The following is a 20,409-nucleotide window of genomic DNA, read 5'->3' on the forward strand; positions in this document are numbered from 1 at the left end:
TGAACATGGGGTGGGTCGGTAGGGCCATTACCAGCAGATCAGAAATGTGCAGCTCTATAGCCGACACACCTGCAGAAGGGGACAGAGAGGGCATGTATTGATTATGTTTCTTTCAATTGGCATAGACCATAGAACAGTCAAACATGGAACCATTATAGTAAAAGCAGGCATGTGTGAAACCAATAGCAATATTAAACATCCTAAATTGCAGCTTTTTTGATTTACTGATTGCTTTGTTTCAAATCATTGAATTTGTTTGTGACTACAGGTTTCATGGTTTGATTTGTTGTTTGACGTCATTTCCCGTTTGTCACATTTAAATCCAATTTTATTGAGAGAAAGTACCACCTTAAAAGAACAGTAACTGCAGTAAGTGGGCACTTGATGTCCACAGGTTGTAAATAAACACAGTCATAAAACCACTGACACGTCATTTTTTCAGTTGATAAAGTGAACTTATTAGCAAACACCTGCTCATTTTTACACCCGGCAACATTCTCCTTCATTTAGAGTTGTGTTTCTGGCCACGTGGGAAATGTAAATCCATATTTCAAGCTCTTAGTTCTATAAAAACACCCCTGAGGGAAACATCTGGCTCCTTAACTGCTGAGAGCTGCGCTATGTTCACTAAATAGTCTCCTATTGTGTCTGTATGTTGCTGAGCAGGTACCGTATTGTGTGTTGTTTTTTGTTTTTTCTGAGCTGGAAACTGCTGCCAGCTCTCGCCCCAAAACAATACTATAAGAGCAGTGGGATAGTGAATTTATGGACCAGACACCCAATCAGTCATTCTCTACTGCCATCGCTACTGTCAAATAAAAATACCAAAAACCCGGCTGTAATATAAAATATTGCGAGCACAATAACGGTGTAAATAATTTGTATGGCTCCTGTTGACCTACACACACACTCTGACGGGGATGCTGTGACTCACATCTTGTCTTTGTGTGTGTGTGTGTGTGTGTTTTAGTGATGCGCTCTCTACTGGCTGTAATTGGCTGCAGACAGACTCTGCTGTTCTCTGGCTTGTTATCAGACTGACAGACAAACAGGAAAGGACAGGAGTATTACTAGGAAACACTGCAGACCTCAGAGGCAGGAAAACATACATACACACAGAAACGCACGTAAACACCACAAGCAGCCGTCACACACAGTCGCTCAGACACATTGCAGGTGCAGTGATGCTAACAGGCTGCGACAGGGAGGAGAGTGTACCTAATGTATTGCCCTTAGATGACAATCAAATTGGAGATGGGTAGGTAGATAAAATGAGATAATGGATGCACACAGTCAGCTTAATGCAACAAATAGAAAAGGATCAGACAAGCCTGTTACGTGGACAAAAGGTCACGACAATGACAGCAACACGCTCGAGTGAACACGAGGATGTGTTTGGTAATGTTGCAGCTTAACTATGTCCACAACTGTTATGTGTGAAGAAGAGCCGAATGCTTTTTGCTCAAACACTAAAGCAGTAATGAAAGTCTGACATCGGGGATTTTAGAAATCTAATGACCTGTTCCCGTCTTCAGCTTCTCGATGCGTCTCTAAGGTTGTCTGTGAAGATTCTCAGTCATCCAGGTCATGGTTGTTCTGGTAGATTAATCGTAGCAACTGCTTGAGTTCCTTGAAGACGTTTCATCCAAGAGGCTTCATCAGTTCTGACTGACTAGTTGGGAGTTCCTGATACTTATATCCTTAAGGAGCCATTAACACCTGAGTTTCGGTTTCATTTGGAGGTAGCTACTCCTCCCCCTCGTTATGTGAGTCGTTAGTGCTCCCCCTGCCACAAAGGGGTTCGTTAGGGTCTTTTGTGGCTACGTGTGGATGTGGTTTCATCTTCCTGGGGAGAGATCTTAGGACTGATTTGTAAACAGGTGAGAGGTGATGCCTCAGACCTCCACCTCTGCTGAGGGATGGTCTTTCCAGTTTGACATAGATGGTTTCTTTCACTCCTCTCTCAAACCATCTGTCCTCCAAAATCTGTACGTTGTTGTCTTCGAATGAGTGTCCTTTGTCCTTAAGATGCACCACTTTCTGTTGGTGGGTTTTTCGTTTTTCGTTCTCTGGAATGGAGAGTTTTTAGATTGCAGTGAATCCGTCTTTGGATCATTTTGTTTTCTTTAATGCTTTAATTTCTATGTAGAAGCCTAGTTAATCCATGCAGCTTTAACACATCTTTTCTTTCCCCCCATCCTTCTGTCTAGACGTGAGACCTTGTTGAGGTGTTCCCAGTGCAAGATGGCTCGCTACTGCAATACCACTTGCCAGGTACAGAGTGTGTGTGTGTGTATTTTTGTTCCTCATGTTGTGGAGACATAAATCTGCCGGTCCAGACATGCTGCGGGGACCTGCTGCTCTTTTGGGGACCAAAAGTTCAGACTCCCACACACTGTCTAACTGGCAGAAATTCATATATTTGTGATGCTGTCAGTGCTAGTTGGGCAAACCAACAAATGCCTGATGAAGGTATAACACTGAAACATCACAAATATATGTAATTTTGCAAGCAAAGGGGTGTACAGGAGTCTGTTTGACTGTTTTAATCTGTGCATTGCTTACTACACTCCTGTCTCATGAAACTGATGTGCAAAGAGGTCCTTTCCTACGATGTAAATCATTAAAATTTCAAAAGAAAGACTTGGTTTAAGGTTAGTCATGACAAGTATAATTCGTAGTTATGGTTGGGTTTGGATAAATGTAACATGATGTCATGTCCTCTGAAGTGATTAAGTGATGGAAACATGCCGTGTGAATGTGTTTTTCTGCAGAAACAAGCTTGGTCCGTCCATAAGAGAGAGTGTAAATGTCTGCGCAGCCTCCTACCAAGATTTCCCACTGACTCAGTCCGTCTAGCTGCAAGACTCATCTTTGCTCTGGTAGGTTTCTGGACTTTCTCACTGTTCTGCTCTCTCAAAATAAACTGTCTCAAAGGAAAGATGCAAAACAATGTCTATTTATACCTTTCCTTTTGTTAGCTATATTGGTCTGACATTCAGCTTGTGTTTATTAAACCTTAAGAAACGCTTTTGATGACGTAGATTAAGAAAATCAAATGTCAATCAATGTTTTTCTCCATGCATAAAAAATTCACACACACACAACTTGCAACGATAGCAGAAAAACATTGATGTAAAACGTGATTGCCACGCTAATGCCTCCCCTCTTCCTCTTCCATTTTAGTTAAATCCATCTGGAAGCAGCAGTGAGGAGCTCTTCACTTTAGATGAGCATGAGTCACGTAAGTCTCTCCTGCACAAGTATGTGTGTGATTTGCCCGAGTGTCGTACCAGAGCAGTGAAAAATGGACGATGACCTCACTTTTTATTGAAAAGAACAGCTCAACTTCATAAATATTCCTGTAAAAGTTCCAGAGTTACGCAAAGGCTAATTCTCTATTTTCAACTATGGTCAGTCTCTTGCCAAATGTTGTTGCTGCTGTTACACAATAAGGCTTCACAATGAAACATAAGTAGCATTAACAAATTCTGCTTTAAACATATTATTTAAAGTCCGGCATAAGCAACAACACATAAGCATGAATGAAAGACATAATATTAAATATACAAATAATGTAAAACGCGTCTGCATGGTAGATCAAGTTTCCTAATGATCGCAGGATTAATTCTTATTATTATGTCTTTTAAACTGAGATGATTACGTGCTCATTGTTCTGATAGCAGTGGGAAAATTGTTCCTCTGTTGTGAGCTTTTACAGAAATCACAAATTGACCATTTTGATGGAATAATGCAGTCCCCCTCTTGTGACACTTCTTGTGATTGAAGGGCCACGCTGTGCAAAATATTATAGATAAGACTCACATTTGAGTCGTCCATTAGATTTTTGAAGCAGAGTAATGTTTCTTTAAAAAAAAAAATCTGCATCAAGAATTCTTTGATCAGTGATTTTTAAAGCTCTTTTATAGAGAGACTGTGGTGGGTTTAAAGTATTTGGAATAGCTTTGATCAAACATTTCCATTTTTACTTGATGTTGTGGAAAAAGGTGATGATGTTTATCTGTCAGATCCCAGTGTGTGGTGATGTACTGGACTGTATTGGATTTAGAAGTGTGACTTATATTTTTGCCCCTCCCCCGAATACACCATTTGCATTTAATGCTGCTTTTGGAGAGCACCGTATGCTTTTTGATTTGAGAGATTTCACTCAAGGTACTTAAAGTATACTAAAAATTCTACTCTTTCTCCAGAGACATAAAACTCCCATTCTACAGTAGCATGCATGTAGCTTGCTTTGGACACATTTAGAGCCTTTGTTTAGCCACAGAGAGAGATGATTTTTCTTTTTTTTTTTACAGACCTGACTTCTATGCCTGAGCAGAAGAAACAAGGCCTGTCTCAGCTGGCATCCATGTTAGAGCTGTACCTACAAGAGGAAGTGCCCAACTTGACACAGGAATCAGAAGTGCCACCTTCCTGCCGAGAAGCCCTCAGCCTTATTGCAAAGGTTAGTTAAATACATGTAAAGAGAATATTTACTTTTGTACATATGGTGCCCTTTCAAAGCACACGACTACACAAACACAAATACAAACATAGCTACCTTTACAAAAAAAAAAGAAAAAAAAAAAGACACAAATACACAAGCACCGTCCCCTGCTGCACTTGGCTGTACCCCAGTATGTGTCTAAGATCTTCCCAGAATCTGTAATCACATCCCTGTGTTTGTGTATTCCCAGAACAACTTCAGGTCTGATTCTCTTAAAACACACCAGCTGCCTTCACTGGAATCTAAACCGCAAATTATGTGTGCAAGGATGTGCCCGTCTGCGTGTTGCTCTGCCTCTGTTATCTGTTAGCTTGTGTGAGTCTTCCTTGTGATTTCAAGGTGTTTGAATTCCAAGAAGCGTGTGGGTGTGATGCGCTTTTCTCATCCTAACGATTGCGTGAGTAATAATGAAGTAAGTTTGTTGTCATGAAAACTGCTAATGAGCAATGCTCTCCCAAAAGCTACACGACATGGACACTCTGCTCTTTTAACAATCAGCTGTTTACTTATTTTATCAAAATTTTCAATGTTTTATGGTTTAAAACGAAAGTCACAGTCATATAGAACAAATATGTGCATCTCATGGAAACATTTCTTTCATCATATTTGAACAAGCAAACTCTTAATCCTCCTTGAAACACTGCAATAAAGGTTCTATACTCAAACAGATGACATGTAGAATTGACAGTGCACCGCTATCTTCACCATTTTAAGCTCCAGGTTGTTGTGCCAGCACCACACTGCCAGCTGTTCCACCTCCTGTCTGCACACTCATCACCGTCTCTGAAAAAGGCCGATGACTGTTGTGCTGTCTGCAAATTTTTAAAGGAGTTTATCTGACGAGTCTCCTGAGGTGCCGTCATTGGTTTAGAGGGGGTAGAGCAGTGAGGAGAGCTTGCAGCCCTGGGGGGGTGGAGCGCTGACGTTCCTTGTGCTGTATGTGATTTTTCTCCAGCTCCACCTGCTGCTTCCTGTCTGTCAGAAAGTTTGTGATCCACAGAGAGATGGAGGGTTATGGAAGATATGAATCCCACTGAAACACTGCGAGGGGGATTTGAACTCTGTAGCACATGCAAGAAAACCCTCAAACATCTTGCACCTGAAAGATTTTTTGCCCGAAAGAGCGGTCAAACATTTCAGCGAGCTGATATCAGAGACTTATGCAAAGCACCTATCAGAAGTCATTTCTGCTAAGCAGAGCAATTCTAGCCTCTCGGGCATGACTTACTTTTTCTACAGAAGAATTTTACTTCTACTGATATATTTATTGAATAAATTATTTTGAAACGCTGATTGAAGTACACCACTCTTATCTGTCGGCATCGTATCAAAGAGGATCAGCTGTTAGTTTGGTCAAATCGGCGAAAAGAGGCAACAGTTTCCAGCATATTAGGGTTTTTTTCCCACATGTATCAAGGCTGTATGTAGTTGTTAACTGGAAGTTAATGCTAATGAGAATATTTAATTTTCAAAATGCATTCATTAAACGTGTGGCAGTGGCTAGCACTGGCGCCTCACAGGGCCCACAGGGCCTGGGTTTGATTCCCAGCCTGGAGTCTTGTGTCTGTAGAGTTTGCATGTTCTGGCTTCCCTCCACAGTCCAAAGATGTGCTGATGTTAATTGGTGATTCTAAATTGTCCGTAGGTGTGAATGGGAGTGTGCTTGGTTGTCTGTCTCACTGTGCTGCCCTATGATAGACTGGTGACCTCTCCAGGGTGTCCCCTGCCTTCACCCTAAGTCGGCTGGGATAGACTCCAGCCCCCCTGTGACCCTAGTGAGGATTAAGCGATGTATAGATAATGGATGGATGGATGATTGTCTGATGTTTTGGACACATTTCGTGCTGTGAACCTTGGCGCATCTTCAGTGATGTTCTTGGCATAATAGGGGGTTTTGGGCCCCGATTTGTGGAAACAAATCTGTCTCCCTAAACAGCTCTCCTCCAAATCCACAGCTTCTTCAGCAGCTCTTTCTGTGGTCCTTCACTTTCCAACCCCACAGACACCAAATATGGTAAACGTCTTGCAGAGGGACTGGCCAGCGAACCCTCTGCAGTCCTCTAAATAGACTATTACCTTGCTGCCACCCACTCTTCCTGCACTCCCTCTTTAGCCCAGCATGTTTTGCTCTCTTCCTTTTGTTGGCATCTTACATTTGACCCCTTCATGGAACAAAAAGCCCCATTAGCACAACCTACTTGAACAATCAGGAGAGCATGTTGATTGCCTGGCCTCAGTGATGTTTCTGAGGTCTCCTCTGGGAACTTACGCTGTCCATCTAGATCAATTTCAGGCTCCCCATTGAGCCCATTAACAGCACACCAGAATGGAGAGAACTGAGGGCCTTTTGTTACTGTTGGTAGCTTCTTCCCACATCCGATGAAGGTGACGGCTTTTGCAGGTGTTGGACAGAAGTGTTGATTCTGTAAGATGGCAGGGCAAGTAGTGTCCGCTAGAACCCTCAGTACATGATTGTCCTGCCACTGGTATCTACCTTAACTTGGAGTCAGTTTGCTCAAGATATGCTCAATGTTACTTTGGTCTGTACACAGCTGACATGTTGGCGACTCTACCATCACACAGAAGAGCACGTTAGAAGGATTTGGCACTACATCATAGACATCATAGATTAGGAACTTAAGGCGATGAAGCGCAACCTTCCAGAGCTTGCTTTTGCTTCCTCCCATCTCTTCCAGGCTCCCTGTTGTCTCATGGTGATTGCCCTGCTGCCTCATTTCTCCTCAGTTTGTGCTTGAACCTCCCTCTACACTAGGAGCCTCCTCTCCTTTCACTGTGTCCGGTCATTGCAAGAAGTTATGTTGCTACCTAGGTCAGTCCTCACTTGTTCTACCACACTCACCAGATCTCAGAGCCTTTAGCCGAGCCTTTGCCAGCTCTACAGATTCTGCTGCCTCCACCTTTGCCATGTTCTGACATCAACAGGAGTCATGGGAGACCTTTGGGTCATTGGAGTCTCTGTACTGCTGGAGCTCCGTTGCACAGCTCACTTCAAATTCCTCACCCACGCGACCGATGTGGAGGGTGTTGCTTCAGCTGTACAGAGCAGTGCTAGGCCTGTTTACTCAGCCCCAGCCAGTTGTGCAGATAGCCACAGCTTCTTTTGAAGGCCTCTGTAATGGATATTGGCACTCCAGAAACCAGGAGGGGCCAGAAAATGTGGAGCAGGAGCCCATGCTGCTGGATGGATGGAGTCTTTGAAGGTGCTATCGAAGGTCTTCCACAGGTACTTCAAACATTTCTGTGTAATGTAAGGTATCTCCTCACCAAGAGAAAAACAGTTTCTCAGCAAGCTCCCCCATCCTAGGCACTATAGATCTGGATCTGGCAGTCTTAAAACCCATCTAGGCCCCGCTAACAATTTCCTCTGGGGCTGATGTTGTTGTCACAGTCAAGTCATGCGTTAAGGCTCTAATGGAAAGTTGTTGTATGCCTGACTTGACGACTTACTCCTGAGCTCTGTATAAGGTCTCTTCTCGTCCTCGGTTGCGTTGCTGAAACTGCTGCCTCAAGCATGTCAGTCCCTGCCTGAGTTGGTGGATCCTTGTAGCCATGTTGTTCTTGTAGTAGCAGGTTTTGGTGTCACCTTCTCTTCCAAGCCAAATGATGATTATGGTGGTCACGGTGGGGAGCACAAATATCGAAATAGGCAAATGTTAAGGTCCATTATAATGCTCCCTTAGATGGAAGGCCCTGGACCTCCACTGCACCTTCAGATAAGAACAATTTGAGTCGCTGACAATCTCCAGAGAGTTTCCTGCTCTGAAGACGAGATGCAAGTGGTCAGTGAGCATTAACAGGGCTGTAGGAAAGCTGTGCTCAACTTGTGTCATCCCCACACCTCTGTCACAGTGTGGTGCAGGACCCCAGCTGGTCTCATTCCATCTTCGTTGTTGGCTACGCTGTCTGTATTTATTCTGTGATTTGGAGGTCAACATACAGTCAAAACCAGGAAAAATGTGGTTGTCAAGTGACAAGTGTCATTAAATGTGTGTATTAAATATATACCTGTGACTCACACAAGTTAATTTGTTTTAAATTATGTACGACCAATAATATAAAGATCAGTTTGAGTATAACTTTTTTTTGTTTGTTTTATTTTTTGGTATTCACTCACTTTTGCTTTAACATCACCTTGTTGAACACAGTTCTGTTGTTTTTGTTACAGATAAGGTAGTCCAGTACAGTTCTTGAATTAGGCTCCACAGGAGGCACATTTAGTTCTTCACTTCATTCATGACACCATTGTCCTCTAAGATGGGCCCTGTTTTGATGGGTTCAGAGACAGAGGGAAGCTGAGAGACAATATTTCCAGTATATATTTCTCAGTATTAGTCTGGTTTTACTGGCAAACCTCGATTTGTTCCCACAGTGGGACTGAAATCACTGAGCATGAAGTCTTGAACAGGTTAGAAGCATCTTATTCCGATATGACTGGAGACCACTGTAAAGGTTGTTTGCACAGTAATGTGCAAGGTGGAGAATACAGAGTAGACCCCACAAATGGTAAAGATGATCCACATATGATAACTTCAACTTGAACCCCAACAAGAGAAACTGACTTCTCATTGTCTGTTGCAATAACCAACTTTTTTAAAAACATACCAATAGTAGTTGGACTACGTTTGATAGTCTAACTGTTGAGTCTTGTAAGATGTGGCTTAGCTGTATAAAGCTTTCAGTGCAGTTAAGAAATGGCTTAATATCATAGTGTTAGCCATGCTATCATGTATCTTCCATACAGAATGAATGCCTGACGTGATGTGATATTATGGGCTGCCATCATATAGTCTTATATCACGGTTTGAATCATTGCATCAGTCCACAGCTCTGGGAGTAGCTGAGCTAATAATCAGTCACTACATTGAAAGAATGTGTTGTGTAGCTGATGAGACATCTTGATGAGGATTTATAAATCCGGCCTTATCATTTTCTGGTGCATCTGAGACTTTTTTTGGTCAACAGCTGGATCTGATGCATTATTGATGAGCAAGTGTTGTAAAAACATTGCACCACACCCTTCTGGAATATGAAACAGTTTCTGATGGAATCATGCAGATGTAGTTGATTTTTTTAAATGATCTGGTTAACACAGATATAACATTTTCTTTTTTTTAAACTCACAGAGCTGTTTGTGAACAAGGTGACAGAAAACACTGTTTTCATGTGTGTGATAGTGTGAGGGGGGAAATGACTGTGGGTATTATTTGGAATGCAGACTTCATAATCACCTTCAGCCCAATGATTAAGTGAGACTATTTAGGATCTCAGCTGCAATGAGATCTGCAAAAACTTGATATGATTGGCTTTGTATCCAGTATCCAGATGGACTGCCAATAGGGGGCACTGTGATTGCATGGTCTGAATCCTGTATATTAGAAGTCCTTCATTTCACTTTTGCCCTCTTATTATTTTTCTAATTTGCTTTAACTGGTCATTCGTCTCCATCGTTTCCACCTATGTATATCTGTCTATCTTTATGTTTATTTCTGTGCCTCTTTCCTCTTTATTTGTCTTTACACATGCAGCCTTTTCTCTTCTTCCTCCCGCTGCCTCCTCCTCTCGTGGTCTCTCTCTTTAATGGTTCTAGTACATAACAAATGAGGAGTTTATTATTGTGTACTTGGAATGTTCAGTGTGCTTAACAAAATAGGTCATTACTGTGAGTGTATGTTTATGGGTGTGTTTTGTGTGTGTGTGTGTGTGTGTTGGGGATCTCCTCTTGTGAGGGAGTGTTTTGTTTTGTGCTATAAAACCATTCTTTATGCTAATAGCTCCTCTCTCCACATTACTAATGGTGTTACACAAACACATACATGCATGCACGCTGACACACACAGTGAAGCAATGCCACAGCATCATTACTGCTCTTAATACACCCAAGAGAGGCAAAAGTGGGAAGGAGGGAGAATGTGTGTTTTTTTTTGTGTACTATGTGCAGCGTATTTAGAGCAAAAAGATTTAAGGACACCTAAGATCTTTGGGTGCATATCCATCATGGATCAGCTGATCGGTCCCAGCGACCCCAAAGACGCAGCCAGAATCATAAAGAACCGTCTTCATAGACTCAGGAGATGGTGTGCATGTGTGTCGAAGAAAGACTGTGGCAGCATATTTTCGTGCCTGTCCACGTGTACAATAGAGTTTTTTGTTGATCAGTGTGTGAGTTTTTCAATCAGACTGCAGTGGTGTAATAAGTGCTGACAGATGAGGTCTGGATGCGGCAACATTTTATTACCTCCCTCAAGCATCTTCCTTTCTATGGAGTGTGTGCGCGCCTTTGTATCTTTGTGTATGTTTAAGTTACCTCCATTTACATACTTGTGTGGATTTCTCAATGCACACCTGCATGTGTGTGGTTGATTCCTGACTTACTTCTGTCTTTATATTTGTGTGCATATATACTTCACATTGTGTGTGTGTGTGTGTGTGTGTGTGTGTGTGTGTGTGTGTGTGTGTGTTTGTGTTCTCTTACCAGCCTGCAGAGCTGCGTGTGAACTTATTGTTATGCTGCATCAGCTCTTTTACTGCACTGAGACCCATTTCTCACGCAGACTCCCTACATGACCGACATGTTACCCCATAAAACACACACACACACACACACACACACACACACACACACACACACACACACACACACACACCTCTCTATTGCCTCTAAACCTGCTCCTATGAATCTTGCTCTCTCAGCCCTCACTCCCTCGCTCTGTGCCGTCTGACTGTCATTTCTCCACTTCATTGACATTCCCTCTTCTCATTCACTCCGAGGCCAAGTTTCTTTAAGTGTAGCTTTTGATATGAGAGTTAAATATAGCTTTTGAAGGACATCCCACAGGCCTGGTGTGGTAACAGGCCAATGCCAGCATTTGCATTTTAAAATCTTGAATTGTAGAAGTCTCTTAAGCGCCATAGAAACGTCTCCAGCTTTAAAGCGTAAAATACAGAATGTGCTGTTAGGTGATAATATACTGTTTCATAAAATCCATACCGTTCGAAGCTCCTGCATGCATTAATGCTAAGCGTACTTGGTGCACAGACTTGAGTGGGCGACCTACTCTACGGGCTGGCAAGATAATTATTAGTAGATATGCAATTTGAGCCTGTAATGGAATATGATTTTTCTAAAACACACCCCAAATCTGTATCCAGAGGAAAAGCACGACTGCCACGTAAGCACCTACAGCACAAGCCCAACAATGGTGTTCAATGTGACTTCTCTCGAGTTTTTCTATTTGTTCATTTGTGGTTTCAGATACAGTCTGAGATGAAATGAAACTTCATTCACTGCAGGAGAAAAATAACTTCCACACTGGCTGTCCTGTTGAGTCTTATCTCCGTCTCTTCTGTCAGTGTTGGTCCCATAGTGCTGCACACAAATGTTCATCAGTGGGAACTTTCTGAGGCCTTAATTGCTGTAATTTGCCGTAGTTCTTTTTCTTGTCATATACTGATATGTGCTGAAAGAGAGAAATAAAAAGTGGCTCCTCGTTTAAAGGAGACTCTCACAAAGGAGGAAATGGATGTCACACGGACATGGAGGGTTAAAGGAAAGTCAGGATGAAAAATGGGCAAAAACAGGAGCTGCAGTAAGAAAAAGAGCAAAAGAATGGAGAACCTGAAAAGGAAGGGAAGAAGGATAGGAACATGGAGTACATGCTGTGACCGATAAAAGGTTTGAAGTAGCTGTATTTATGGCTGTGTGTGTGTGTGTGTGTGTTAGGCTGTAACTGGCACTCTTGGGAAATGCTCACACACAGACACGTACTCCTCATCTGACCATAGTGGAAGTAAGGCAGCGACTCTCTGTGGAAAAGTATGTTGTATTGTTTATTACCCTCATATAGGGGCGATTTATCACACACACTCTCTCTCTCTCACACACACACATATGTGTACACAACCACCTGATGTCATGTGCGAGTGTGGAGCCAATAAATTTACACCCCTGCTGAAAACGGTTTGGGCTTCAATTACAGGAGCAGGAGTGTGTTGGTTCAATCTTCAGTGTGTTAGCGCGCGTGTGTGTGTGTGTTAAGTGTCATTTTTTGGTTGTTATAATTTCTCATGTGTTTGCGTGACTGGTTTGTCGTAATAAAGGTTGTGCGTGTGTCCGTGTGTAGGTGTGATTCTTCCGCGTGTGGACAGATGTGCGTCGTACACGTGCGAGTGTAACTTCTTGCTTGTGTGTAGGAGTAATTTATTTTCATGGCTTTCCTTTTATATTTATTGGCCATCTGTTGAGCAGCTAAATGGGATGCAGACACCATCAAACTAGCGTGTCTTAACAAATGGGAAAAGTTGTCACTCTCCAAACTTTTCCCGTAGGCCAAAGTGTATCGTGTGCAGAAGCGTAACTAGTTTCTTTTTCGGAATAAATGACATACGGAAGGAGGAAGTCAAGGAAAGAGGAGGTGGGAAATTACACTGGGTTTGTGCATCGTTGAGAGATTTGAATGAAATAATTATACCGATAATGGAGGTTATAAAAATATATTGTGTTTGCATTCTCTTCCCTTCCACATTAGGATGTCTCTGTGTATTTCATTACAATAATACTTGTGTGTACGTGTTCGTATGTTTTCCCTGATCTGCCGTTGGAGCTGGTGGTGCCATGAGCGCTACCTAATTAGCTCAGGCTATGAAAATCACACACACCAGACACACATACAGCTTACTGTAATGACTTTAAGTCCATCATGAATGCAGTCGCACACTGTGTATAATGTGAGGAGAGAATAAAACCCATTTGTCTAATTGACTTAGATTGGCTGCGTGTGTCGGCTCAAGGGGATAGGTGAAGAGATGAAGATGAAGAGCAAAGAAGGCAATAAAATGATTGACCTGTGGGAACGAGAAGGGAAACCAAAAGCAGACCGGAAGCAGGTAGTCGTGAGGAAGGAACTGCTCAAGATGGAAAGGAAGAGGTTTGAGGAAACGTGGAGATGTTGGAGTGGAGCGATCAAGAAGAAATTGGAGAGGTGACTGAAAATATGATAATTCAGAGTATATCTGGGTAATGTGGTTTAATCCTGCAAAGTGATTTGAACAGCAGCATGTTGCAGGAGATAGGCATGTACATATGTGTGTGTGTCGCAGTGTGGGTTGGGGGTAGGGTTGGCTTTAATGAACAGCTTCTGGCTCCAGCTGTAGCAGCCGCTATCTCTCTCGCCGCCTTTATCATCCCTCACGCCGTCTCTGCCGCTCCAACATTTACAGTAATTACTGTTCTTTGGTGGTTCACAGGGATTTGTACGGGGATAGAGGCTGATAACATACCAGAGCATGAGTGTTTGTGTGTTTTGTCTAATTTCCTGAACGTCCTCTCGAGGCTTGTTCCAGAAAGTGAGACTCCTAAGCCAGGTGTAGCTCACAAATTAGCCTTTCACACCGACACGATGACCCGGCAAAGTCCGCCGTTGGGGTGAAACGGTCTCCGTGTGATCGCGCACCTTCTCCTGACCTTTACCAAGCATTTGAAACCGTTCAGCTTTGTGATAAAAGGTTTTTAATAGTAGGATTATTGTTGACTATATACCATATGGTAGATACCGATGGTGAAGTCTGCCTTCTTGCTCGTACAATAAAATAAAGAAATCCCATGAAGCTGCTGGTTTTTATTTGCGCAGTACTCTGTGTTAAATCCCCAATGAGGAATTAAACAATATGTATTATTCTGTGGAGTTCAGCACAGAGGGCAACGTCATCATACGCATGGTGGCATTTTTCTTGTACTGGTTTATCACTTACATTCCACATTGGCTCTTGGGTTTATCGTGGCTAATCATGGCTCAGCTTTTGTGTTTTATCAGCTCCTGTCCTCATGATCCTTTTATTGGCTGTCTGACACCGGACAAACAAAGGCTGGGTGTTTAATAAAGGCTCAGGTTGCCAGTAAATGAACGTGTATTGCATGTTTGATTGCCAATACCGTTGTCGTAAAGAATTGTGCTTTAACAGGCTAATTATTTTGGGCACAATTGGCACCTTGACTGGGAATAATTCTAAACACCTAAAGGTCAAAACCAGCCAATCTGACTTCTGACAACGAACATATTGCATCCATAGAACAACTTATATACAGAGATATATGACTAGTTTTTAAATATTTAAAAGAAAACTTTGTATTATTTATTTATTTAACACATATTTTTATTTACAATAGCATCTTTTCACATTCTGCTTTCTGATTTATTCCGTTTTTCGTATCGCTTGCTGAAATTGTAAAGCATACAGTGAATGCGGATGTGGAGGAAAGGTGCATTCATGAGACATAATGAATTTATATCCTTGCCATACACACATAAGCCTGTCTGGAGCCGGCTGGCCAGACAAATATGAGACCAAACAGCATGGGACATTTTTTAATCTTTTCATAACAGTTCCACTGGCCCCTTGGGAAACAGACTCCAGGTACTCCAGATGGCCAGTCTGCCACCGATAGTAGCATTTATTCGTTATATTTCACAGCTTATGTGTTGGGGTTTTGCTAAATTATAGTGTCTTTTTTTTTTTTAGGGCCTTTTTACTAAATAAATAAATGTATCTGGGAAAATGGCTCCGGCTCTGTGGCCTGTAGGTAACCTAGAATTATCTGAATGATTATGAGCATCTTGCTTTAGGCTGAAGAATGTCTGGAGCCCAAAGAGGAGCCAAATCAACACGGTGCGGAAATCCCTACTGGATGCAAGTCCCAAGGAAAGAAGTGACACTGATTTATTTTATCAATTTATCCCCTTTACTATTTGAGGCTCAGGGACAGTGGAGATTGTTGAGTAACGTCATTCAGCCTTATGAGCTTCAGTAACTGATTTTGTGCAGCCCTTTGTAATATCATTTCATGTGTGTCCGTCATAATCTAAATGTCTTGTCCAATCTGGAAAACATTTTTTAAAAGGTAAGGTTTCTGTTCAAAGTATTATACATGGCATTAAAAGATTCAGTCAGTTCTTGGTTGAATAATCTTTTGAGGAACATCTTTAAGCGATAAGAAAAATGCTGTCTATGGCCTCAGGTTTTCACATCCCTTAAATTGCAGGTGGCACTTTTTAATACCACGGGGCGATGATTTAATAATGTCCTTCCCTTAACTAACTTCCAGAATAACAGAATTACTCTTCGTTTTTGTGGCATCAGCACAGTCAGAAAGAAACTTCCACTCCGTTGGTTTCATTTTGCATTTCTGACGATTCATTTCTTAATTAATACAAGCTCAAATGTTACTTGTAGCACTTTAAAGCGATAAGGAGGAATAATAATAGCTGCGCTTAACGGACACTTAATCACACATTGTCTGTTCATTAGCCAATTATATTAGCGCTGTGTGAAATATCCAATCACAGCTTTAACAAATGCAAAAACAAAAACGCTGAACAGAGAAGTGGTTGGCAATTAGATTTTTGGTTCATTAGACTGGTTTTAAGTGTAACGTTTCAGATCTGGCCGTGGTTCGGGTGACATAACGGGTTCAAGTACACGCTCATCCACCCACCCATCCTCTCTCCCTGTTCACCTGACTGCAGGTCATTAGCCAGTTATGTAAAACTTCCTCGTCTTGCGAAACAAAGACTCTTCAGCCTGGAAAGTATCCAGTGAAAGAATGCTTAACCATCAATCCTTTTATTTCCATCCTGAATATAAATGAGTTTCCTGGGGGTTCAGTCCCTCAGCCTTCCTCTCATCTGTCTCATCTCCGTCTCTCGTTCTCCTCTTAAACCACAGCCAAAAATGAAACCCTCAGTTGTGTTCAGGGACAGTAAGACACACCTTCCCTGTACTTTTAAGTTCTTAGTCTTCAATGTGTGTGCGTGTTTGCGACATTTTATTTTATTTTTTTGCCGTCTTTTAAAGTGCAAATGTGCATAAAACAAGTTAGAAACCCCAAAAGCCTATTTGCTGCAGCTCATTATGAAGAGGATTATTTTTGGAGTCACGGACTGGCAAATAATCGTGTCTGCTTGAGTTAAATGTGCTGTGAATTGATGTCCTGCACTGGCTGCAGCAGTGAGAGCTCAGCCACATTGTGTGTCTGTGGCTCCTGTTCTCTGCTTTTTAATGGGGCATCCATGTTGTGCTTCCTCTTGTTAAATATCAGCAGTTCATCAGCAACACAAATAAGACTTACGTGAGTGTGAATGCAGATTTACTCACACGGACTCATATTATATTCTCTCCATTGTCTCATCTCTCTGCTTCCTGTGCACAGACGACAACACAGAAATTAGACTCGCCGTTTTAAATAACTGCTGGAGCAAACTGTAATTTCTTTCCAAACGCTGAGTTGGTGTGCGATTGTCTGCAAAATGTTAACTTACAATGATAGTTGTGTACGTTGTTTTAGAAAGATAACATGACAAAATGTAAAAACCTTTTGCATAAACTATGTAGATGCATTATCCTCCTAAGGATGCCCTGAAAAGTACATTTAAGTCCCAAGACTCCTTCTAAAACAGCATGCTGCCAAAGCAACTGTGAGGCTTTTTTTAAGTCAGATCAGGAGTATTGCCACAACTCCATCACCGTCTTCATTGCCACAAACGTCGTCAACAACCTACCTCCAGGAATTGAAATTGTCTGCAGAGGATATGGTGGACTTTTCAATCTCACTTATCTCAAGTCCAAAAGCAAGGCTTACTTGTTCCCTCATCGAGTTTTAATGTGCAGATAGCAGTCTAGCAGCTATTTCAGAAAACCAACAACAACGTATCTTGACTGCCTTCAGCCATATATGCGTAATACATGGATTCACCATCAACTCCACGGAGACCAAGACTACCAAGCAAGCATCATATATAACTATTGATTCAGCCTGGTGAAACAACCCTGTAAAACCTGGACCACCTTCCATATCTCAGAAGTCACCTCTCCTAAGATGTTAACCTTAATACGGAGATTCAATGTTAGCTTAAATGGAGCTGGTCCAGCTCTTGGGTGTCTTTCATGATGGCGACATTTGAACAGACACCAAAATGTCAGTTCAGAAACCTCAACATACCAATCTGAAGGCATCACAAAGTTCCATCAACACTGTCTTTGAAAACATCTAAAACGTCAGCTGGGATTGTATATATTAATAGCTGAGAGGATGGGAAAAAAAACATCAATGTGCTGAATGACGCTAAAACAACAAACACTGAAGCCTGCATTAGCGAGACTCAACTCACATGGAGCTGTTTGTTGAAAGATGATTGTCTGCCGAAACAAATCTTCGACTTCCAGCTTAGAGATGGCAAACGAAAAAGAAAAGATTTAAAGATTTCACCAATTGGTAAAACATTGCCAAAGACAGGAAAGCCATCATCTGAGGAGGAACAGTAACGTCTGAAGCCACCAGATGTGCAGACTTAGAAAAAAAAAAATGACAAAAATAGGAAGAGAGGCAGCAACAGCAAAAACCAGATCTGCCATCTGGAACTACCTGTTCTCAATGCAGAAGAGCTTTCATAAGACAAGATTGGACCCATAAACCACCTGAGAGCTCATAAATGGGTCACAGAACAAAGACCATCATCTTCAACCTCAAACGGTAGCCATGACGATACATAATCAACCCACTTCCATAGTATATTTACACCTTCTTTAAAGAATGGTTTGCCAGTGACCTGGTTAGCATAAATCATCTATTTCATCAGCGCAAAGCCAAATGACATGTTTTGGTTTTTTAAGGAGAGTTGCTGGAAACAATGACTTCCTGAAGTCTGGCGAATGCACGTCGATCTCAGGATGAACACAAGATGGCAAGAAGTCAGTATGAGCTCAAGAGAGGCTAGTAGGCTGATTTTATTTTATTTTTTATTTGGCAGCTTCATCTTGAGGGTTGGGCTGCAAGGTGGTTTGGTGGGTAGCACCGTTGCCTCACAGCTAGAAGGTCGCCGGTTCGCGTCCCGGTGAGGACACCCATGTGTGCAGTTTGCATGTTCTCCGCGTGGGTTCTCTCCAGGTTCTCCGGCTTCCTCCCATAAGGTCCAAAAACATGTTGAGGTTAATTGGTGATTCTAAATTGTCTGTAGGTGTGAATGTGAGTGTGCTTGGTTGTCTGTCTGTAAGTGTGGCCCTGTGATAGACTGGTGACCTGTCCAGGGTGTCCCCTGCCTTCACCCTGAGTCAGCTGGGATAGACTCCAGGCCCCCTGCGATAATTAGATGATGGATGGATCTTGAGGGTACAGACACATAAGTGGTATGGATCTTGTCATTTAGTTTTCAGCAAGACAGCAAATAAGCACATTTCCTAAAATACCTAAACTATTGTTTTTATTTTAATAACTGCCATTCATGTGATAGATTTTGGAAACAAAATTGCATCTTTTGGTCATTTTTTTTTAAACGTGGGACCAACAAGGAGGAAGTGATAAAAAACACACATACAGTCGTCTTTTCTGGTCTCACGGTGGACTTGAAGAATCTGCACACGTCAGCAGTTTTCTGTAATGTCAAACAATTTGTCATCCTCTCCTCTCCTCTCCTCTCCTCTCCTCTCCTCTAAACACTGAGTGTCCATCACACGGGGTTTCAGGTTGTGCTAAAGTCATTTTACAGTCGCATCAGTCAATCTCTCTTTGCAAATAATACTTCATGACTTAACAGAGCCGTGCATCCTCTACGATACGTTGTCAGTGACACCACAACACCACAAAAGTCAAAACCTGAAGCATATACCATCCCTCAATTTAATATTAAACCCTATTTCCTGTTTAGCTTGTCTCTGTCTTGAACCCAGATGTGCTGATTGTGATAAAACCCTCTGAATTCCGTCTTTTCGGGCTCCTCTGTAGCAAATACCCGACGTCACAGCTGCCAGCTAGAATTTATTAACACTTCAGCTTCTCCTTAATCGTCCCAACTTGCCACCGAGAACCTTGTAACTGGCTAAATTGGAATCGGTGCTCCAGAAACATATCTCTCAGTGAGGGTCCATGCGCTCTCATGTGGATGTTGGTGTGAGATAGTGTCTTCGTATTGATTGATTGTGGCAAAGCAGGTTTAGACGTGTCAGCAGTTTTTCTGACCCAAAGCGAGCAGGATAAGAAGAGGAAGGAGACAATAGAGGGATGAGACAGTTTGTGCTCTATTTTTTTCCATGCTTTTACTACTAATTGCAGCAATTATCAGAAGAGACGTCTTCTCTAAAAATATCTACGTTGTCCTCAAGGATGAGCCTACTTCCGTGCTTTTTTTTTCTTTTTAAATTGTTGTGCTTTCCTTCATTTTATGTTCCATCTTACTTAAAAGGATCATAGAGATTGAACGATCTTTGTATTTTCCCCTCTTAAAGAGACTAAAGGGTGATTTAGGATTTAATGAGCCCCTCCTTGGATACACCCCCAGGTAGAGCTGAAGAGAGTGTAAAAGAGTGGGAGGGGAAGATGACAGAAGGAGGAAGGACAAACACACAAACACTGGCGTCCCAGCGGGCTAGTATATCTAACATAGTGTAATTACAATGGGGAGCTCCTTTAATTGACTCTTACTGTGAACCCCAGGAGTCTGCAGTGTGTGTGTTTGCGCAAGAGAGGTAGAGGGAAAAATACAATCCCATAGGAAATGCTTTAATAAACATTGGTATGAAAAAAAACAAGCATTCTGTGGAGTAATTTTAATACAGCTCTCCCTTTCCTCAAAGGTATTTCATTTGTTGCCTTTATTTTTAGACTGTGTTTTATCTGAACGATCAGCTGTCTTGTCTGTAAACGTCGTCGCACTGGGTGTGTTTGATTCGGTTCGACCCGACTTTCTCTGTCTCCTCTGCTGGAGAGGTCAGTTCTGTGGGATTGATTTCCATCACGTGATATTTGCGGGGCAGCATGTGCATCTGTAGCTATTTTGGATTATATGTCTGTCCAATCCTTTAATGCTGCTGTTCCACTTTTGCATCAAAAAATC

The 20,409-nt window shown here is 42.1% G+C and overlaps 1 protein-coding gene across 1 annotated transcript in view; it reads left to right on the forward strand.

The window, feature by feature from the left end:
• The window catches only part of smyd3 (SET and MYND domain containing 3), a 101,150-nt gene that overhangs the window by 24,191 nt on the left and 56,550 nt on the right, over positions 1–20,409 (forward strand). Inside the window, exons 2-5 of the mRNA XM_008295144.1 lie at positions 2,211–2,274; positions 2,775–2,882; positions 3,187–3,244; positions 4,320–4,468. Of these exons, the coding sequence (XP_008293366.1) occupies positions 2,211–2,274; positions 2,775–2,882; positions 3,187–3,244; positions 4,320–4,468 (379 nt within the window). The remainder of the gene's footprint in view (positions 1–2,210; positions 2,275–2,774; positions 2,883–3,186; positions 3,245–4,319; positions 4,469–20,409) is intronic.

The sequence above is a fragment of the Stegastes partitus genome, unplaced genomic scaffold (assembly GCF_000690725.1).
Source record: "Stegastes partitus isolate 25-593 unplaced genomic scaffold, Stegastes_partitus-1.0.2 Scaffold1024, whole genome shotgun sequence".
Taxonomy (NCBI): Eukaryota; Metazoa; Chordata; class Actinopteri; family Pomacentridae; genus Stegastes; species Stegastes partitus.